The sequence below is a fragment of the Schistocerca piceifrons genome, chromosome 3 (genome assembly GCF_021461385.2).
Source record: "Schistocerca piceifrons isolate TAMUIC-IGC-003096 chromosome 3, iqSchPice1.1, whole genome shotgun sequence".
Classification (NCBI taxonomy): Eukaryota; Metazoa; Arthropoda; class Insecta; order Orthoptera; family Acrididae; genus Schistocerca; species Schistocerca piceifrons.
This window is the reverse complement of record NC_060140.1, coordinates 345,917,230-345,934,552: the sequence shown is the minus strand read 5'-3', so window position 1 is coordinate 345,934,552 and position 17,323 is coordinate 345,917,230. Positions and strand designations below refer to the sequence as shown.

The 17,323-nt window shown below is 39.7% G+C and overlaps 1 protein-coding gene across 2 annotated transcripts in view; it reads left to right on the top strand.

Annotated features, from left to right (window-relative positions):
- LOC124787907 overlaps positions 1–17,323 on the top strand; it is a 97,485-nt gene that overhangs the window by 39,752 nt on the left and 40,410 nt on the right. For both annotated transcript variants that reach the window (XM_047254888.1, XM_047254887.1), the window contains exon 5: positions 15,859–16,069. In XM_047254888.1, coding sequence (XP_047110844.1) covers positions 15,859–16,069 — 211 coding nt within the window. The remainder of the gene's footprint in view (positions 1–15,858; positions 16,070–17,323) is intronic.

Below are 17,323 nucleotides of genomic sequence, written 5' to 3'. Positions count from 1 at the left end.
TCCCACTAATCTGCATCAACTTATATTTTTAAAAACAAAGATGATGTGACTTACCAAACGAAAGCACTGGCATGTTGTTAGACACACAAACAAGCACAAACATACACACAAAATTCAAGCTTTCGCAACCAATGGTTGCTTCATCAGGAAAGATGGAAGGAGAGGGAAAGACGAAAGGATGTGGGTTTTAAGGGAGAGGGTAAGGAGTCATTCCAATTCCGGGAGCGGAAAAACTTACCTTAGGGGGAAAAAAGGACAGGGATACACTCGCGCGCGCACACACACCTATATTCATCCGCACATACACACACACAAGCAGACATTTCCTGCTTGTGTCTGTGTATGTGCGGATGGATATGTGTGTGTGTGTGTGTGTGTGTGTGTGTGTGTGTGTGTGTGTGTGTCCATGTCCTTTTTTTCCCCTTAAGGTAAGTCATTCCGCTCCCGGGATTGGAATGACTCCTTACCCTCTCCCTTAAAACCCACATCCTTTCGTCTTTCCCTCTCCTTCCCTCTTTCCTGATGAAGCAACCGTTGGTTGCGAAAGCTTGAATTTTGTGTGTATGTTTGTGTTTGTTTTTGTGTCTATCAACATGCCAGTGCTTTCGTTTGGTAAGTCACATCATCTTTGTTTTTAGATATATTTTTCCCACGTGGAATGTTTCCCTCTATTATATTCAACTTATATTTTTCTACATTTAGAGCAAGATGCCATTCATCGCAGTAACAAGAAATTCTGTACGTTATCTTGTATCCTAAGGTCAATCGGTGACACCACCTCCCATACAACCCAGCATCATCAGCAAACAGTCGCAGATTGCTGGACGCCCTGTCCAGCAAATCATTTATGTATGTGGAGAATAATACGGGTCCTATCATATCTTTGTTAAAAGTATGCAGTGGGGCACTGTGTCAAATGTTGTCCGGAAATCTGGGAATATGGGATCTGCATGTTGCCCTTCATCCATGGTTCACAGGATATCATGTGAGAAAAGGGCATGTTGATTTTTGCATGAATGATTCTTTCTGAAACCGATGCTTATTTGTGGACAGAAGCTTTTCCATCTCAAGAAAATTTATTATGTGTTACCCATCAGACCATAGATGCACATCCTGAACACCAATGGCCCTACAACACTGATAATTTGTAGTTCCTTTAAAATTATGTGCTAAGAAATACATTAAGTCTGATCCTGTTCTAACTTAGATTTAGACATTTACACTTTGGTTTACTGGAGGTGTAATTCACATTAAGTACTGTGAAAATCCCAAGACAGATCACTGACTGAATGCTTGGCCATTAAAGTAGATTGACATTTCATCCATCCATCCAGCCATTCATTCATTTATGATGTACCATAGATCTTGTTATTAAAGAAAATCTTCAGGGATGTGGAATGAAGCATAGTGTACATTAACAAAGAAAGCTGCTATTAGAAACTATTTCTGTACACAATATTAGTAGTTAACTATCACAAAACAGCTTCATACTATTTTACGTATGAAAAATGAACATATAGAAATAGAAGGAGGGTTGCTACTGGAAAAAGCTACTATTTCCTCAGTTATACAAAATAGCTGGTGTCCATCAACTGCTTATTGCTTAAGATTCCCCGTGATCACTCTGATGTTTGTCAAAGACAGCTTCATCTATATTTTTTAAGAATAATTTGCTGTTCATGAAATAGATTGTTAATAGTTGATAAGAATTGTTAATCCTTGAATCTAGATATTTCAAAGAGACATAAAAACGTTGATGAGTCAAAACATTGTGACCTCTGCCGACCATGGGATTGAATGCCACCTTGTGGCATTGCCAGCACATGTTGTGGAAAGGAGAGAGAGAGAGAGAGAGAGAGAGAGAGAGAGTGTATATATATATATATATATATATATATATATATATATATATATATACACACACACAAAGATGAGGTGACTTACCGAACGAAAGTGCTGGCAGGTCGATAGACACACAAACATACACACAAAATTCAAGCTTTCGCAACAAACTGTTGCCTCATCAGGAAAGAGGGAAGGAGAGGGGAAGACGAAAGAAAGTGGGTTTTAAGGGAGAGGGTAAGGAGTCATTCCAATCCCGGGAGCAGAAAGACTTACCTTAGGGGGAAAAAAGGACAGGTATACACTCGCACATATCCATCCACACATACAGACACAAGCAGACATATTTAAAGACAAAGAGTTTGGGCAGAGATGTCAGTCGAGGCAGAAGTGTAGAGGCAAAGAAGTTGTTGAAAGACAGGTGAGGTATGAGTGGTGGCAACTTGAAATTAGCGGAGATTGAGGCCTGGCGGATGACGAGAAGAGAGGATATACTGAAGGGCAAGTTCCCATCTCCGGAGTTTGGATAGGTCGGTGTTGGTGGGAAGTATCCAGATAACCCGGATGGTGTACATACACCATCCGGATGGTGTACATACACCATCCGAGTTATCTGCTTGTGTCTGTGTATGTGTGGATGGATATGTGTGTGTGTGCGAGTGTATACCTGTCCTTTTTTCCCCCTAAGGTAAGTCTTTCCGCTCCCGGGATTGGAATGACTCCTTACCCTCTCCCTTAAAACCCATATCCTTTTGTCTTTCCTTCTCCTTCCCTCTTTCCTGACGAGGCAACCATTGGTTGTGAAAGCTAGAATTTTGTGTGTATGTTTGTGTTTGTTTGTGTGTCTATCGACCTGCCAGCGCTTTTGTTTGGTAAGTTTCATCATCTTTCTTTTTAGATATATTTTTCCCACGTGGAATGTTTCCCTTATATATATATATATATATATATATATATATATATATATATATATATATAGCAGAGGTAAAAGAGGAATCATTGTAGTGTTGATATGGGCTGCAAATGTGAAATCCAGTGACATAAGCGACATAGAAAGACAAGCAGCCTGGAAAAGAGCATTTTGGAAATGACAAAGTTGTTCACATACTACTATTGTGAGCACCTACAGAAATTGTTTGAACAATAGTAGAATCACAAGTAGGTGACACAGTATTGAGTGTCCACTGTCTCATCACAGAATGTGAAGGTTGCAGATTTTCCTACTCCGTGGATAGGCAGCAACAATCTGTGCCAGATCTGACATCAGAGTACAATGCTGGTGTAGGAATAAATGTTTTGGAGCACTTTGTTCAGTAAACATTTTTTGATCATGGACCTCTGCAGAATATGACCCCTTTGTGTTCACATGTTGACCTAGTGTCATCAATTACAATTGCAGTGGGCATGGGATTATCCAGATTGTGCTGTGGCTCAATGAAAATGTGTCTTTCACTTGAGTGATGAATCTTGTTTATTGTTATAGCAGGTCAAAGCCCTTGTAATGGTCCAGCAAACAGCTGCTCGAAACACACACTTCTGTATCAGTGCAGGCCAATGGGGAGAATATTTTTGTATACTTCTATGGCACCTGTGGTAGTAACCAAAGGCATGGTGACAGCTGTGGACAACATTAACATCATTGTGGACTATGTACATCCCCTTTATTTTTTATGTCTTCCCAAGGGTGATGGCATCTTTCAGGATGGTAACTGTTCATGTTACAAGGCCAGAATAGTGTTACAGTTGTTTGAGAAGATTGTAGTGAATTCACTTTAATGGTTTGGCCACCAGATTCACCTGTATGAAACAAACTCAACATGTCTGGAATGATTTTGAGCACAATTTCTGCTCTCACAAACCACTGCCCTGTAATTTACCGGAATTGTGCTCCACGTCCATAGACGTACCGTACTGATGCCACATACATGTGGAAAACACTCTAGGACTTACCGAATCTGTGCCACATGTAATTGCTACTGTATTGCATTCCAAAGGTAGACCAACAAGTTATGATGCAAGTGGCCATAATGTTTTGGTTCATTACTGTACCTTGTCTCACTCAGCAAATATATGCCCCACCTCACATTAATTTCCACAGCTACCTAGCTAACGTTGGTCATAAACTGTTTTATCCTAAGATCCCTTTTATGCGTGGACTTTAGAAGTCTCTGACCAGGAATTAGAGAAATATATTTCACATTAGCTATTAATGAATTTGTCTACATGTTTTCCATATATACTGTCCTGTATTGTGGTGCGAGTTACCCAGTGGTATCCTGTTAGAAACAGTTAAATATTTCATCTCTTTCTCAGACTTGTAAACATACTCACTCAGTAGTGTTGTGTACACTTTTTTGTTCAAGTTACTAAGTTTCATAATACTCTGGATCTATATGGCTTTCCTTGTGAGCTTTCAGCAATATTCAAAATTGAGGTATGTTGATGAGAAGCTGACAGTCACTTTTTATACGTATGATCAGAGCAGAATAATCTAGATGTGTGTATCCTGATACCACAGAGTATTAATGTAATGTTTGCATGTGTCATTTACTGTGAGCTCAAATCCACACGAGTGAGTAATGTTTTCACAATCCATCACTGGAAACAGCACGTAACACCTACCAAGCCTCATAGTTGTGGAAGTTCCTAGCAGGTAAAATTTGTGTACTGGACGGGGTCTCAAATCGGAACATGTATCTTTGCAGACAGTTTCCTGACTGACTAAGCTACCCATGTGCAATGACTTGTGACTCACCTCGACAGCTTCAGTTCTCCGACTCTACCTGCTGTTTTCCATACCCTGTCTGCAGAAGCTCTGTTATATACTTTTGTTGGACTAGCGATGGCACAGGAAGGGTACTGTGAAGAATGCATAGAACCAGCCTAGGGTTTGCTTTGCGCAAAGTTGTGTAGTACAAAATTGGTATGCAACTTGCTGATGCATACAATTTTATCTCTGTTTGGAAATTATTATGTACACTTAGTCGTATAGGTCTGCTAGTTGGCTCATATACTTTTAGCAGGTGATATACCAACTACCATCTCCAACTTGTTCTGTTTGTAGTATCACATACATTATACAAATGCTCTTTCCCACTTTGTATTCTCCTGAACAGGGGCGATTCTAGAAGGCGGTCAAGGGGGGGGGGGGGGGGGGGGGGAATGGAATACGCTTGATAAAAGGTGAGATTAGGTCCTCCACCGACAAATTGGTAAAATTTGGTGTTGCTTAAAGTAGGTTTCGGTAACTGTTTTGGAGTTCAGGATAAAAATGTGTCTACAGAATGTGTGTGTCCGGGAAAATAATACAATTTGACCCAGCTGTCCGGCGACAAGTTTTTGGCTGGGATCACCAATTTGAGTGTGGGTAGGCATACCCAGCATATTTATCTTTCTTGATTATTGTAAGTGGTACTCCTACATTAATATACATCCAGTGTATATTAATGAATAATCAGACGCCCATTTTTAGTTAAATGATATTTTTTGGTTTAGATAGTAAGCTATTTGGTGCTCTTATTCCTTTGTTAAAATGTGTTTGAAATACATCACAACCCATATTGCTACATAATTATAAAAAAAGATTGAACCTGTTGAAGTAATACATTCGCTGATTTCTGAAGTAATTTTATCCAGTGTAATGTCGTACTCCATTGGAGGGGGTGGGGGGGGGGGGGGGGCTATAGCCCCTGTAACCACCTTCCCCTGCCACTGCCCCTTCTCCTGAATAACTGTTTTTTCCCCCTCTGTTTTTCCTTTCTGTAATAACCTTTTTGTTATATTCTGTGCTCCTCTTAGTTTGCTTCGTTATGATTTCAGGAGACCATTTCCTGATCCTATGTTGCCTTGTCGAGTACTGAAGCTTACTTGTTGCCTTCTTTAGTTTTGTATGGTTCACAAATATTACGTATTTGACGTTCCACATTCCCATTATGTTTTAAGTTTTTCTTATTTGACTTCTACAGAAAGATTATGTTTTAAAGAAATTTGACAAACCATTGTTCACATATTGCTAGGTGACTCATTCTGTCCTTGGTTGTCAGTTCAGATAAGTACCAAAATTGGTTGTAGTTTGATAATAATTGATTGAGCTCTCATGTTTCAATTTGTGGTATATTTAAAGTGGTCGATTTTACAAGTATCCAGCTTTCAACAATGAACAGTTTGCTTCATCACTCGAAACATTAACTATTTCATAGTCACTTTTCATTTCTTTCTCATGTCTGCCCAGTATAAGTTTATATTTTGGACCAAAATCCCACAGACACTCTGATTTTTATGCTGCTGTCCATTAAAATTAAAACACCATGAAGACAGCATGCTTGTACTGTAAACCTTGATCAAAGCAGGAAATGTATCATTCGGAAATCTGCCCAAACCACACAAGTATTTCAACCCCAACACATTCAGTATACTTTTATAGGATAACTTTTTGTATGAAGCAGAATGTGTCTTAACGAGGTAACAGAATCCAAATTATAAGACTTTATTAATAATTCATTGTTTAATGTGGAAAAGTGCTGATACAGTACTATTACTTTACATTACTATTGTATTACAGAATACTTTAGTTAGACTTTTATTAATAATTCACTGTGTAATGTGGAAAAGTGCTGATACAGTACTATTACTTTACATTACTATTGTATTACAGAATACTTTAGTTAGACTCAACAATGAGGTGACTTTTAACACAAAGATGTACAGCACTGACAGTGCTATTGAATGGCACAAATTTAAGAAAAGAGGTGAGACTATGTGAGTGTGGACATCAGTATGCACTGCTCTGTACAACAGCAAACAAGTTAGCACAATGTTGGTAAATCAAAGGAAATGGTTCATTCATGATTGCTCTGTTTATTGGCATTTCTCATTTTACATAATTACTGATGTATGCGGGCACACACTGGAACACCATTGCACACCCGCGAATACTGCTGCAATCTGCACGGCTTAAGAGGTGGGTGTTCTGTTAAACAGTGGTTTTACCCAGCAAGGTCAAGCATTTCAAAGAAATAAACTACCTGCATTATTTTCTGCCAGTTTCAACTAACTAGTAGAACTTTTAAGTGATAATATGATGTTGAAAGAAAAGCATGTTTCACTAACACTTAATGAAAAAAGTAAAGGAATTTAGGTGAGTGAGAGAGACAGACTCTCCATGCACCAAATTATGTTGCATTTCAAATAAGGTAAAACACAAATTTATCAGACATTTTGAAACAAGTATAAGATACTGGATCAATGGACAAAAGGGAAAAGGCGAATGAAAAAAAAAGTAAAGTGGACAGGAAATGAAAATTTTAACAAGATAGTGTAAGAATGGTTCATAAGCACATGGGCAAAAAATTTACCTATGTCTGGCCACATATTGCTGAGTGAAGCTCTAAAAGTCATTAAATAGCTTGGAAATATGCAGCTTAAGACATACACAGGTTGGCTGGACAGTTTCAGAGCTAGGCACTACATCATGTAGAATGAAGTGTGGGGAAACAAGGATGTGCAGGGCAGTGTAGCAACAGAATACAATACTGTACATCCTAATTGCAAATTATGACCCAAAAGATGTGTCCCGTGCCCATGAAACGGGACTGTTCTATCACGTACTGCCTTCAAAATCTCTAGCAATTAGAGCTTAAAAGTGCACTGACAGAAAAATGCCGAAGGAAAGACTCACTGTACTGCTGTGTGGAAACATGTTAGGTGAAATGGACAAGCCACTGGTGATTCGAAAGGTGACAAAACTATAGACATCAGTATACTTCCAGTCATGTGGTGAAGCAATAAAGGGTGGTGAGTGGTCTTATGGAAGAATGGAAGGGCTCTTTTTTTTTTTTTTTTTTTTTTTTTTTAAAAAAAAAAAAAAAAAAAAGAAAAGAAAGAAATTTCCAACTTCTCCTTTACCTAGACAATGGAATGTGCTACCCGAAAGTCAAATGATCAAAAGTGAAATTGACTTGGTCCCTGCCAGTTTCAATCAACCTCGCACAACCCATGGATCAGGGGATTATTTACACATTCAAGTCCCATTATAGGTGATTATTGAGTGTTGAAGAAATCGAAAGTGCTTTGGGTCTTGCATGCTCAGTTTCTGTCCTCGGTGCAGTAAATGGGATTGGCTTGTCAATAAGAGAAATGATGCCAGAAGCTTCAATAAAGTGAGATTGGAGGTCAAGAACAAGACACTTTTGTGGCCATCAAAGCTCGAGAAAATATGGCAGCAATGATGTCGCTGAGTTAATTAAAATACAAAACATTTCATGTAGTGCTGACGACTACCTTCAAAGCATTGTCTTTCTGTCAACTCACTCGCATTTTACTTCACAACAGATTTAGCAGAAAGCTGCAACACAGATGATCTAGAAGAAAAGGAAGAATAAGAAGAAGAAGAGGTAGTGAAGCAAAATGATGTCCCTGGAAAAATTAATATGGTATGCCTGAAGAACCTATTGTGTGCATAAACGATATTATGCAATTTGTAGCACACACATTCTCCAAAGCTGTAGGAACTGTTGTATAGTGGAAGGGGAGGGGGAATTGAACAGGGAAGTCAAATATGTGTACCTCCTTGATATGTGGCAAGAAAAGTGAAATGTAAAGCAAATAAACACAGGAATAATATGTATGTACAACAACCATAAACAAATTTAGAGTAAAAATACAGAAATGGCATATTATTTATCAGTTAATGTAATTTCTAGTGTTCTGTTGTAGACTACACAGTAAACGAACATCTTACTGTGCGGGAGTGAAGAAGGTATGTAAATATATGCATAATTACCACTTTATGCTTTTGTGCATGATACTGGACATAATTTATGTGGCCTAGTGAGTTTTGTGTAATCTGGAAACTTGCCCAATTTGGAATATTATTTTGGTCCCAAGCAATTCTGTTCTTAGCAAATTGTACTGTGTATGCAAATCATTAGGATTTCAGTGCAACTGCATGAAGTAGATAGCAACAATACTATGTACATTATGTATACAAAGAAAGTTTATGCAGTGAGTTTCTCATTCAGCAATCACATTTCAATGTTGTATGTTTTTGAGAAGATAGTGTTATGCCATGTGTAAGAAATAGAAACATCCACCAGCATATGTCAAAATTTGGCAGTGGCAGACTCATGGTCTGTTGAGACAGTGGTTTATGTTTCCACGATATTGCTGTTCGTATTAATTGAGTCCTATGACTGTACGTGAATGTGTAAGTGAAAGGTTCATCAGTTCAATACTCAATGTTGTGCAGGATTTCAATAGCCCCACATGACTAGTGCCCAAGGAGATGAACGTATTTTTCGCTTACCCATGCAGGATCGTATAGCCCTATCATGAACCATGAATCAGGAAATGGACATGTTTACAACAAGACAAGATCAACACAGACAGTGCGACGCTATTTGGAGCACCATGGCTTGTCAGCACAATCACCCATGTTGGTGGAGCCACATCATCTTTCCGCATAAGAGCCAGCAGTGTTTACAGCTTTCCTGTTGTGATGCGGTACACATCACATTTATTGAATAAGAGTCCAAAGCACAGAACAAATTCACCATTAATGTCAGTGGATACAGCAGTTTTGATGAATGTTTCCATGTGTGAAAGCTTCAAAAAGAATTAATGTTACCAGATTCCATTTCTTATCATCAAATGGGCCCAGCATTTGGTGTGATGGTATGAGATACCAATGAGAACATGCCGCTGTCACATCTGGTTCACGTAACTGGTGTTAGAAAGCTGGCATTGCATTTCTGGTATGTTAAGACTGGTGGTTTTACCCTATCTTAGAGGTCTCCATGACACTATCTTCCAACAAGATACTGCAAGACTGCATGTTGCCCATGCTGTTTCGACATATCTTGATACGGAGAGTGTTTGACTGTTGCCCTGGCCAGCATTTTCTCTTGATTTCTTACCCATTAAAAACAACTGATCACAGGGTACTAAGTGACTATCATGCCATCATTCGCCAGCCATTCCTATCGATTAACTCTTAGCATATAGGTAAAGCAGCACTGAATAATATACATTTGTGTGTCAACCGAGCTCAGTTCAACTCAGTGCCCAGTCGGATTAGAACCATTGTTTTGTCAGAGATGGCAGCTGCATATCCTTCATTTCACACCTTTTATGCCTCCAAGTCGTGTATATACTAGATCATGCATTCTTCCCTCCATAATGTGTACACACAAGAAGTCATTTGTTGTCATGCCTGGTTTTGCAATTTTAATGTTCAGCATTGTACAGATACTGTATATGTGGTGGGCTACAACAATACATAGAGAACACTATGCTTTTGTTGTAAATCCAGAAGTCTCATGGATGTTCTATTAAATCAATTGTTATAGCTTAGCAGTTTATAGTCCTTTCTATATTCCTGTCACTCTGTACCTCTTCTGTTTGATGAGTATTGATTTATTCTCATATACATGTTATTTTGTAAGAAGTAAGTGTGGCTTGATCGATTAAAGATGACACTAGTTTAAGCAATCTCCCATTACTAGTGATAAAATGCAGATTACGGAATGCAGTGCAGATGGAAAAAAAATAGAAATCACATATAACATTTCTAACTTACCAAGCCCAAAAAATAAACAAAAAATGAGATCAGAAATCAGTGCTGTTTCATTTCTTGACAGCAATTGTTGCCTGTAAAGAATTATTTTCTCAAGGAGAGCCAATAAACCAGCATGTACACTAGTGAGTGCCTGGCAGGCTAAAAATGGAGGGAGAAGATTAGTTTGTTGTTGTGGCTTGTATGAGTGGTGCTGCTATTGCATTGCAACTCTTGTGTCACAGTTACTGTGTGTTAATATCTGTTTGATGAATGAAAATATCTGCATGGTTCTCAATGAAGTTATTTCCCTGATCTAATCTGTGCAACTTTTTTCTCTTGTGACTGACAATTCACTTACAAGGATGCCATTCTGGAACTGCATGAAAATTCACTTAAAATGACACCACTGTGAGGTTATACAGAACATTAAAGAGCCTGGGAACAATTCAGATATCTGAGACCACCTATGAAGGATGGCACCATGTAGTTTTGTATAAGGGCTATTTTGAGGGTAACAATTTGTATTTGCACTTTAAATTATATAAGAACCTTGCAAAATAGTAGTCTGAGATCACAGACTTTGTATATACCCTCACTGAGACCATTGTAGAAAACATGAGTCAAGCCTTCCGTATCATATGTTACAGTTTGCCTCCCCTTTCTTCACTACAGGTTGATTCCTCTTGACCTTGAGTATGTGGTATCTGCTCCTCTTTTCCAACAATCCCCAAGTTATCCCTCTTTATCTCCCTGAGTAAAGAACTGACAGTTCCAAAAGCTAGATACTGTTTATTCTACTGTTAATTGTATGTATTGGTGGTACTTAAAACAAATTTACTTTATGAAGATAAATACAAGCCAGCCATTGTGTGTCGTTGTAATTTTAGAAAGTGTATGTTATGTCAGTAAAAGTATACAGACATTAATCTGAAATTGTAGTTAAAATATGTGCATTGGTCAGTTAGATATGGCGGTTGAAATATATGCATTGGTCAGTTAGATATGGCAGTACCTATTAGATGTTTGATACATTATTCAGTTTTGTAACAGTCTCTGTTCTCTCTCTGCTACAATTGCAGTTAAAAAAAAGAAAGCTTTGTAGGAAATAGGTACTCATACTTTATGGTGGCCTACAAACTACAAATAGAGATAAGTTTCTTAACCTTCAGCCTTGCACCACTATCATTCCCAAATTGCTAACCTTACGACCGCCGAAAAAACAGCAGTTCATCATCTAAAACATGATGCTGACCTTATAATCCTACATGCTGACAAAGGCTCCACCACTATTGTTTTGAACTGCTAGGATTATGTGGCAGAAGGACTCTGCTAGCTGTCAGACACATTCATCTACACCTACAAACCCTGTCACAGTGACCACATGCCAGAAATCCAGTCTCTCCTCAAATCCTTAGGCCCATCCAAGAACCTCTCCCCGGAATCCAACTCTCACCTGGAGTCCATCCCTCTCCCCACCCCTACCACCCCCTACACTCCTTCGTTCAACATGCTTCTTGAAGTCAAACCCAACTATCCAGGATGCCCCATTGTGGCTGCCACAACCTACCATCCTATATAAAAGATACCAGCCATTTCCTCCACTGACTCTCCATAGTTCGTCTTCCTTTACCACATGGTGCCCTGCTCATCACTATTGATGCCACCCCCATTTTACACTAACATACCTAATGCCCATGGCCTTGCTGCTATTGAACACAACCTTTCCCATTAACTGGCGGATTCCAAACCTACAGCCTCCTTCATAGTCGCCGTGACCAACTGTATACTCAACCACAATTACTTCTCCTTTGAAGTCATCACCTACAAGGAAATCCAGGATATGGCTGTGGGCACCCACATGGCACCATCCTATGCCTACTTATTGATGGGGCATCATCTAGAGGAATCCTTTTTGACCACCCAGGCTCCCAAACCCCTCACCTGGTTCAGATTCATTGATGACATCTTCTTGGTCTGGATCGAGCGGTGCAGACACACTATCCACATTCCTCCAGAACCTCAACACTTTCTCCTCTATTTGTCTCACCTGGTCTTCCTCAACGCAACAAGCCACCTTCCTTGATATTGACCTCCACCTCAAAGATGGCTACATATGAGTACCTACATCCATATCAAACCTCCCAACCACCAGCAATACCTCGACTTCGACGCCTACTGTTCATTACAGGCCAAGAAGTCCCTTCCATACAGTCTAGCCATCTGTAGCCCTTGCATCTATATTGACAAGCAGTCCCTGTCAAAATATACCAAATGTCTCACTGCAGTCTTCTCAGACCATACTTGCTCTCCCAACCTTGTAGGACTGGAGCAACTACATCACATTCACCGACAGGTTTTTGACTTCCTCTTGTCGTGCCCTGAAATGAGGAATGTACTACCCACTATCCTTCCCACACCTCCCACAGTGGTATTCCACTGCCCACCAAATGTACACAATATTCTGGTCCAGTCATACACAACCCCCATTCCCATCCCCTTGCCTCATGTCTCATATCCCTGTAATAGACCTAGATGCAAGACCTGTCCCATGCATCATCCCACCACCACCACCACCACCACCACCACCACCACCTACTCCATTCCAGTCACAAGCATCACCTGTTCCATCAAAGGCAGGGCTACTTGTGAAACTAGTCATGTGATCTGCAAGTTAAGTTGCAACCACTGTGCTGCATTCTTCGTTGGTATGACAACTAACAAGCTGTCTGTCCACATGAATGGCAACTGACAAACTGTGACGAAGAAACAGCACCACCATCCTGTTGCTGAGCATGGATCCTATCACTACGTTCTTCATTTAAATGACTGCTTCACCCCCTGTGCCATCTGGGTCCTTCCCAACACCAGCTTTTCTGAATTGCTCAGGTGGGAACACTCCTTACAATATATCCTAAGTTCCCATAATCCTCCTGGCCTCAACCTTCATTATTGTATTTTATCCACCTATCCCCTTAACCTGTTCCCATTCCAGCACTACACAGCCCTATATTCCACCAATGTGCCCATAGTCTTTTTGCCCTTTCTTTTCTGCTCCCCCCCCCCTTCCCCCGCCCTCTGTCTAACCTCCCGACTACACTTAACTGCCCTATCCTCTTCTTACCCCGTCCCTGCCATCATGCGCTGCTGCTCACAGTCTGGCCTCAGCAGCCAGAAACTGCGGTCGTGTGTGTGTGTGTGTGTGTGTGTGTGTGTGTGTGTGTGTGTGTGTGTGTTGTCTATTCTGATGAAGGCCTGTTTGGCCAAAAGCTTTGTTTGACTGTCTTTTTGTTGTGTCTGTCTGTGCCCCAGCAGCTCCACTATGTAGTGATTGGCAACTATCCTTTTCATAATATTGTGAAATAGAGATAGCATTAATTCGAGCCTTTTGATCTGGCATAAAGCGTACATTTAAGAACATATGGTAAAAATTAACTTCTATAACATGTCTATGCCCAGAATACCACTCCATTAACAACATATTTAAAAGAAAACAGCTCATTTAAATCTATATTCTTCGATTGAGCGAACTTATTCTCAGACTGCTCTTCAGTGGCAGTAACTGGTGAAAGACTAGCATCGCTTGCTCTCAGAACTTCAGTATTTATCATATGAATATTGTACATCATATCATAATTAATGTAGCTTTTCACATTTGTATAATACTATAGTGTGTCTCCATACTGTAAACTATAGATTATAAACCAAAACACGCATTTTTGAGAGCTCTCTCTCTTGTGCTCATCCAAAATTAGCAAATATTGATGAACATCATGAATTAAAACAAAAATATTGCAGCAGCTAAGCATAAATGCAGACATCTGCTTGGTGACAAAATTCGTCACCATTCCTGTTATTGTTTAATGCTTTTCTTATGAGCCGCACTTTAGGTACTTTCCACTGTCAGAATGTTATTTTAGGCTTGACGAGAGAAACAGAGATGTGAAAAAATGAGTTTATTTCCCAGATCAACGTTACAAGCTTATTAGAAGTCAGATCAGTGAATTTCTGCACAATGTGTGAAGTGTAAATTTGGAAGACAGCTCAGCACTGGAGTTTTACTTCATGCTCTCAGTGCTGCCAATCTTTACTGTCTACAGTGTGTGGTGCAAAGTACATATGTGAGTAGTCTATGTAATTCTTGGAACTGTAGAGATTAAATTAGATTGGATTCAGTTTTTGTTCCATAGACCGAAGAAATGAGATTATTCTCGTGGATGTGGAACATGTCAGATAGTATAACTAAAAAACATAAAATGTTTGAATCGAATGCTTACTACCCTGATCATTTGTCAGGAGACTGTCGAAATAGATGTATACAATGCGGTAAACTGGAGCAGCTAATATTTACAGAATTAACATGCTGTCAGAATGAAAGATTGTTATGCACTATTAATAAATTTACCATACACAAAATACCTAATCTTGACTGTTGTGTCAGATTTGAACACAGAAGTTTTCAAAATGTGCTTCTCTGCCATAGCAATCATGTGCACAAAAAGTGTATTTTCAGCACTTCACAGAATGCCTTCGCTCCTGTCTGCACTCCCATCATTAAAGGGCCACTACCCTTCTGCACACATCCAGCAGGCAAGCTCATTTTACGTTAGTGTGGTGTGATGCCTGCATTGGTTGTTGGGTGACTTAACAAGTCGCCAGCCAGTAAAGGTTCACTAGCCGAAAATGGTCAATGTTTCCTTGATTATGACCAAGCGTGTTCTTTGAGACTCAATTTTTGAGTTTAAAAGGATGACAATTTATATTGTTGCTGAATACAGTAAATTGGAAATACTTGCCAAAAGATGAGACTGGCGCAAGGAAAGATGACAGCTGGTCCCCTTCGTCACGCATTGGCTGGGTATGCAATACTTCGTGCTCTGGAACACTTTGTGCCAACTGCCTTGTTTTTCCATTTTGCTGCAATCTAGCAGTAGTTGTATCCTAACTGCATGGTGAAGCAAAACGTTGCAAGTTGTGTTGGCAATACCAATTGTGGATTACGTCAGCATTTCCTCTCTCACATGTCCCCTCTCTGCAATGACCTAAAATATTCCCTCAATTCCACCACCACCTGTGGAGCAAACTGTCGGTCTGTTATCAGTAGGAAGAAAACGGGATGAAGCTAAAGTGAGGCGTCAAGTAAGAACTTCGAATTGAGATAAACATTACTAGGAAGAAACATAAAATCGGGGAATTTTTAGCATTGATCTTATGGATTTTTCATAAGGGCTACGAATTTATAATGTAGAATTGCAAAAAACGTAAAATCGGAAAATGTAAAATAGAAGTTCCACTGTAGTGTGATGAAATAAATAGCATTTAATTGACTTGTCATTGAGTGTGTCGGCTTTATGTATTTCTGTGTACTTTAATGACACCGAATAAGACTATTGTAGATTGTAATCATTGTAATAGATTTTCTTATTTTCTCTGCATTGACTACAAAACTGAATTTTAATTTTCAGGGATTTTATTAGAACATTAGCACATTTCAACAAACCTCTTATAGCAGGTGTTAATGGTGCAGCAGTTGGTTTAGGTGTAACAATGCTACCTTTTTTCGACATGGTGATTGCAAGTGATAAAGCAACATTCTACACACCATATGCTAAACTTGGACAAGTACCTGAGGGTGGAGCCACAATGACATTCCAATACATGTTTGGAAATTGTTTGGTAAGTAACAGTTAACTCACTTTAAGATTATTTTCATACTTTGTCTGTTAGTAGTGAGTGACTGGTCACTTTTCTGCAGAAGTGTAAAAATTTTCTTCTCTTGAAATTTATTACTGAATAGCAGACTAAGAATGTTTGTCCCTTCACAATGCCTGTGCTGACCTACTAAAATAAAAGCTTTTCCCAACATTATAGAGAAGGTTTCTTGGCAATGTTTAGTTTATTACTGTATACATGCACTCAGTTTTTGACAATATAATGTAATTAAATAGATAAAAAAAATCTACTCACTAAGTGGCAACAGAACACACACATCCTGTTGACAGGACGCATGGCCCAAAATCTAGCCTCCCACATTAAAGATACCGACCACTTCCTTCACTGATTCTTCATCATGCCCACCCATTTACCTCCTGTATCCCTACTAATCACAGTTGACAACACTTCTTCACTGTTGACACCTCTTCCTCGTACACCAACATCCCTTATGATGATGTTCTTGCCACTGTTGAACCTCTCCCAACATCCTTTAAACTCTAAACCCACTAATTCATTCCTCATACACCTTATTAATTTATTCTAACAAACAATTACTTATCCTTTGGAGGGAAGATATACAAACGAATCTAAGACACAGCCATGGGCATCTGCATGGCACCTTCTTACGCCAACCTGTCTATGGGCCATCTAGAGGAAGTCTCCCACAACACAAACCCCTGGTCTGGTTCAGGTTCATTGATGATATCTTCATGATCTTGACCCAGGCCCAGGACATCCTGTCCTCATTCCTTCAGAACCACAACAGTTCTCCCCCATACAGTTCATTTGGGCCTGCTCAACTGAGCGTGCAACCTTCCTGGACATTGACCTTCTCTTCTCTGATGGCTCCATCCATACCTCTGTCCACATTAAACCCACCAACTGCCAACGGTACCTGCATTTCGACAGCTGTCATCCCCTCCACACAAAAAAATCCGCCCCTTACAGGCTTGCCACATGGGAATGGTGTATCAGCAGGGACGGGAGCTTACTTGCTTAGTACGCTGCAAATCTCTCAAAAGCCTTCAAAGACAGACACTATCCCTGAGACCCAGCCCACAGACAGATTCCCCATGCCATATTCCCACACTACAATCCTCCCACCACCCCCAAGAACCAGCTACAGAGGAATGACCCCATCACCACCCGATGCTACCATGGGCTGGAACAACTACTACATCCTTCAGGGCTTTGACTATTTATCATCATGCCCTG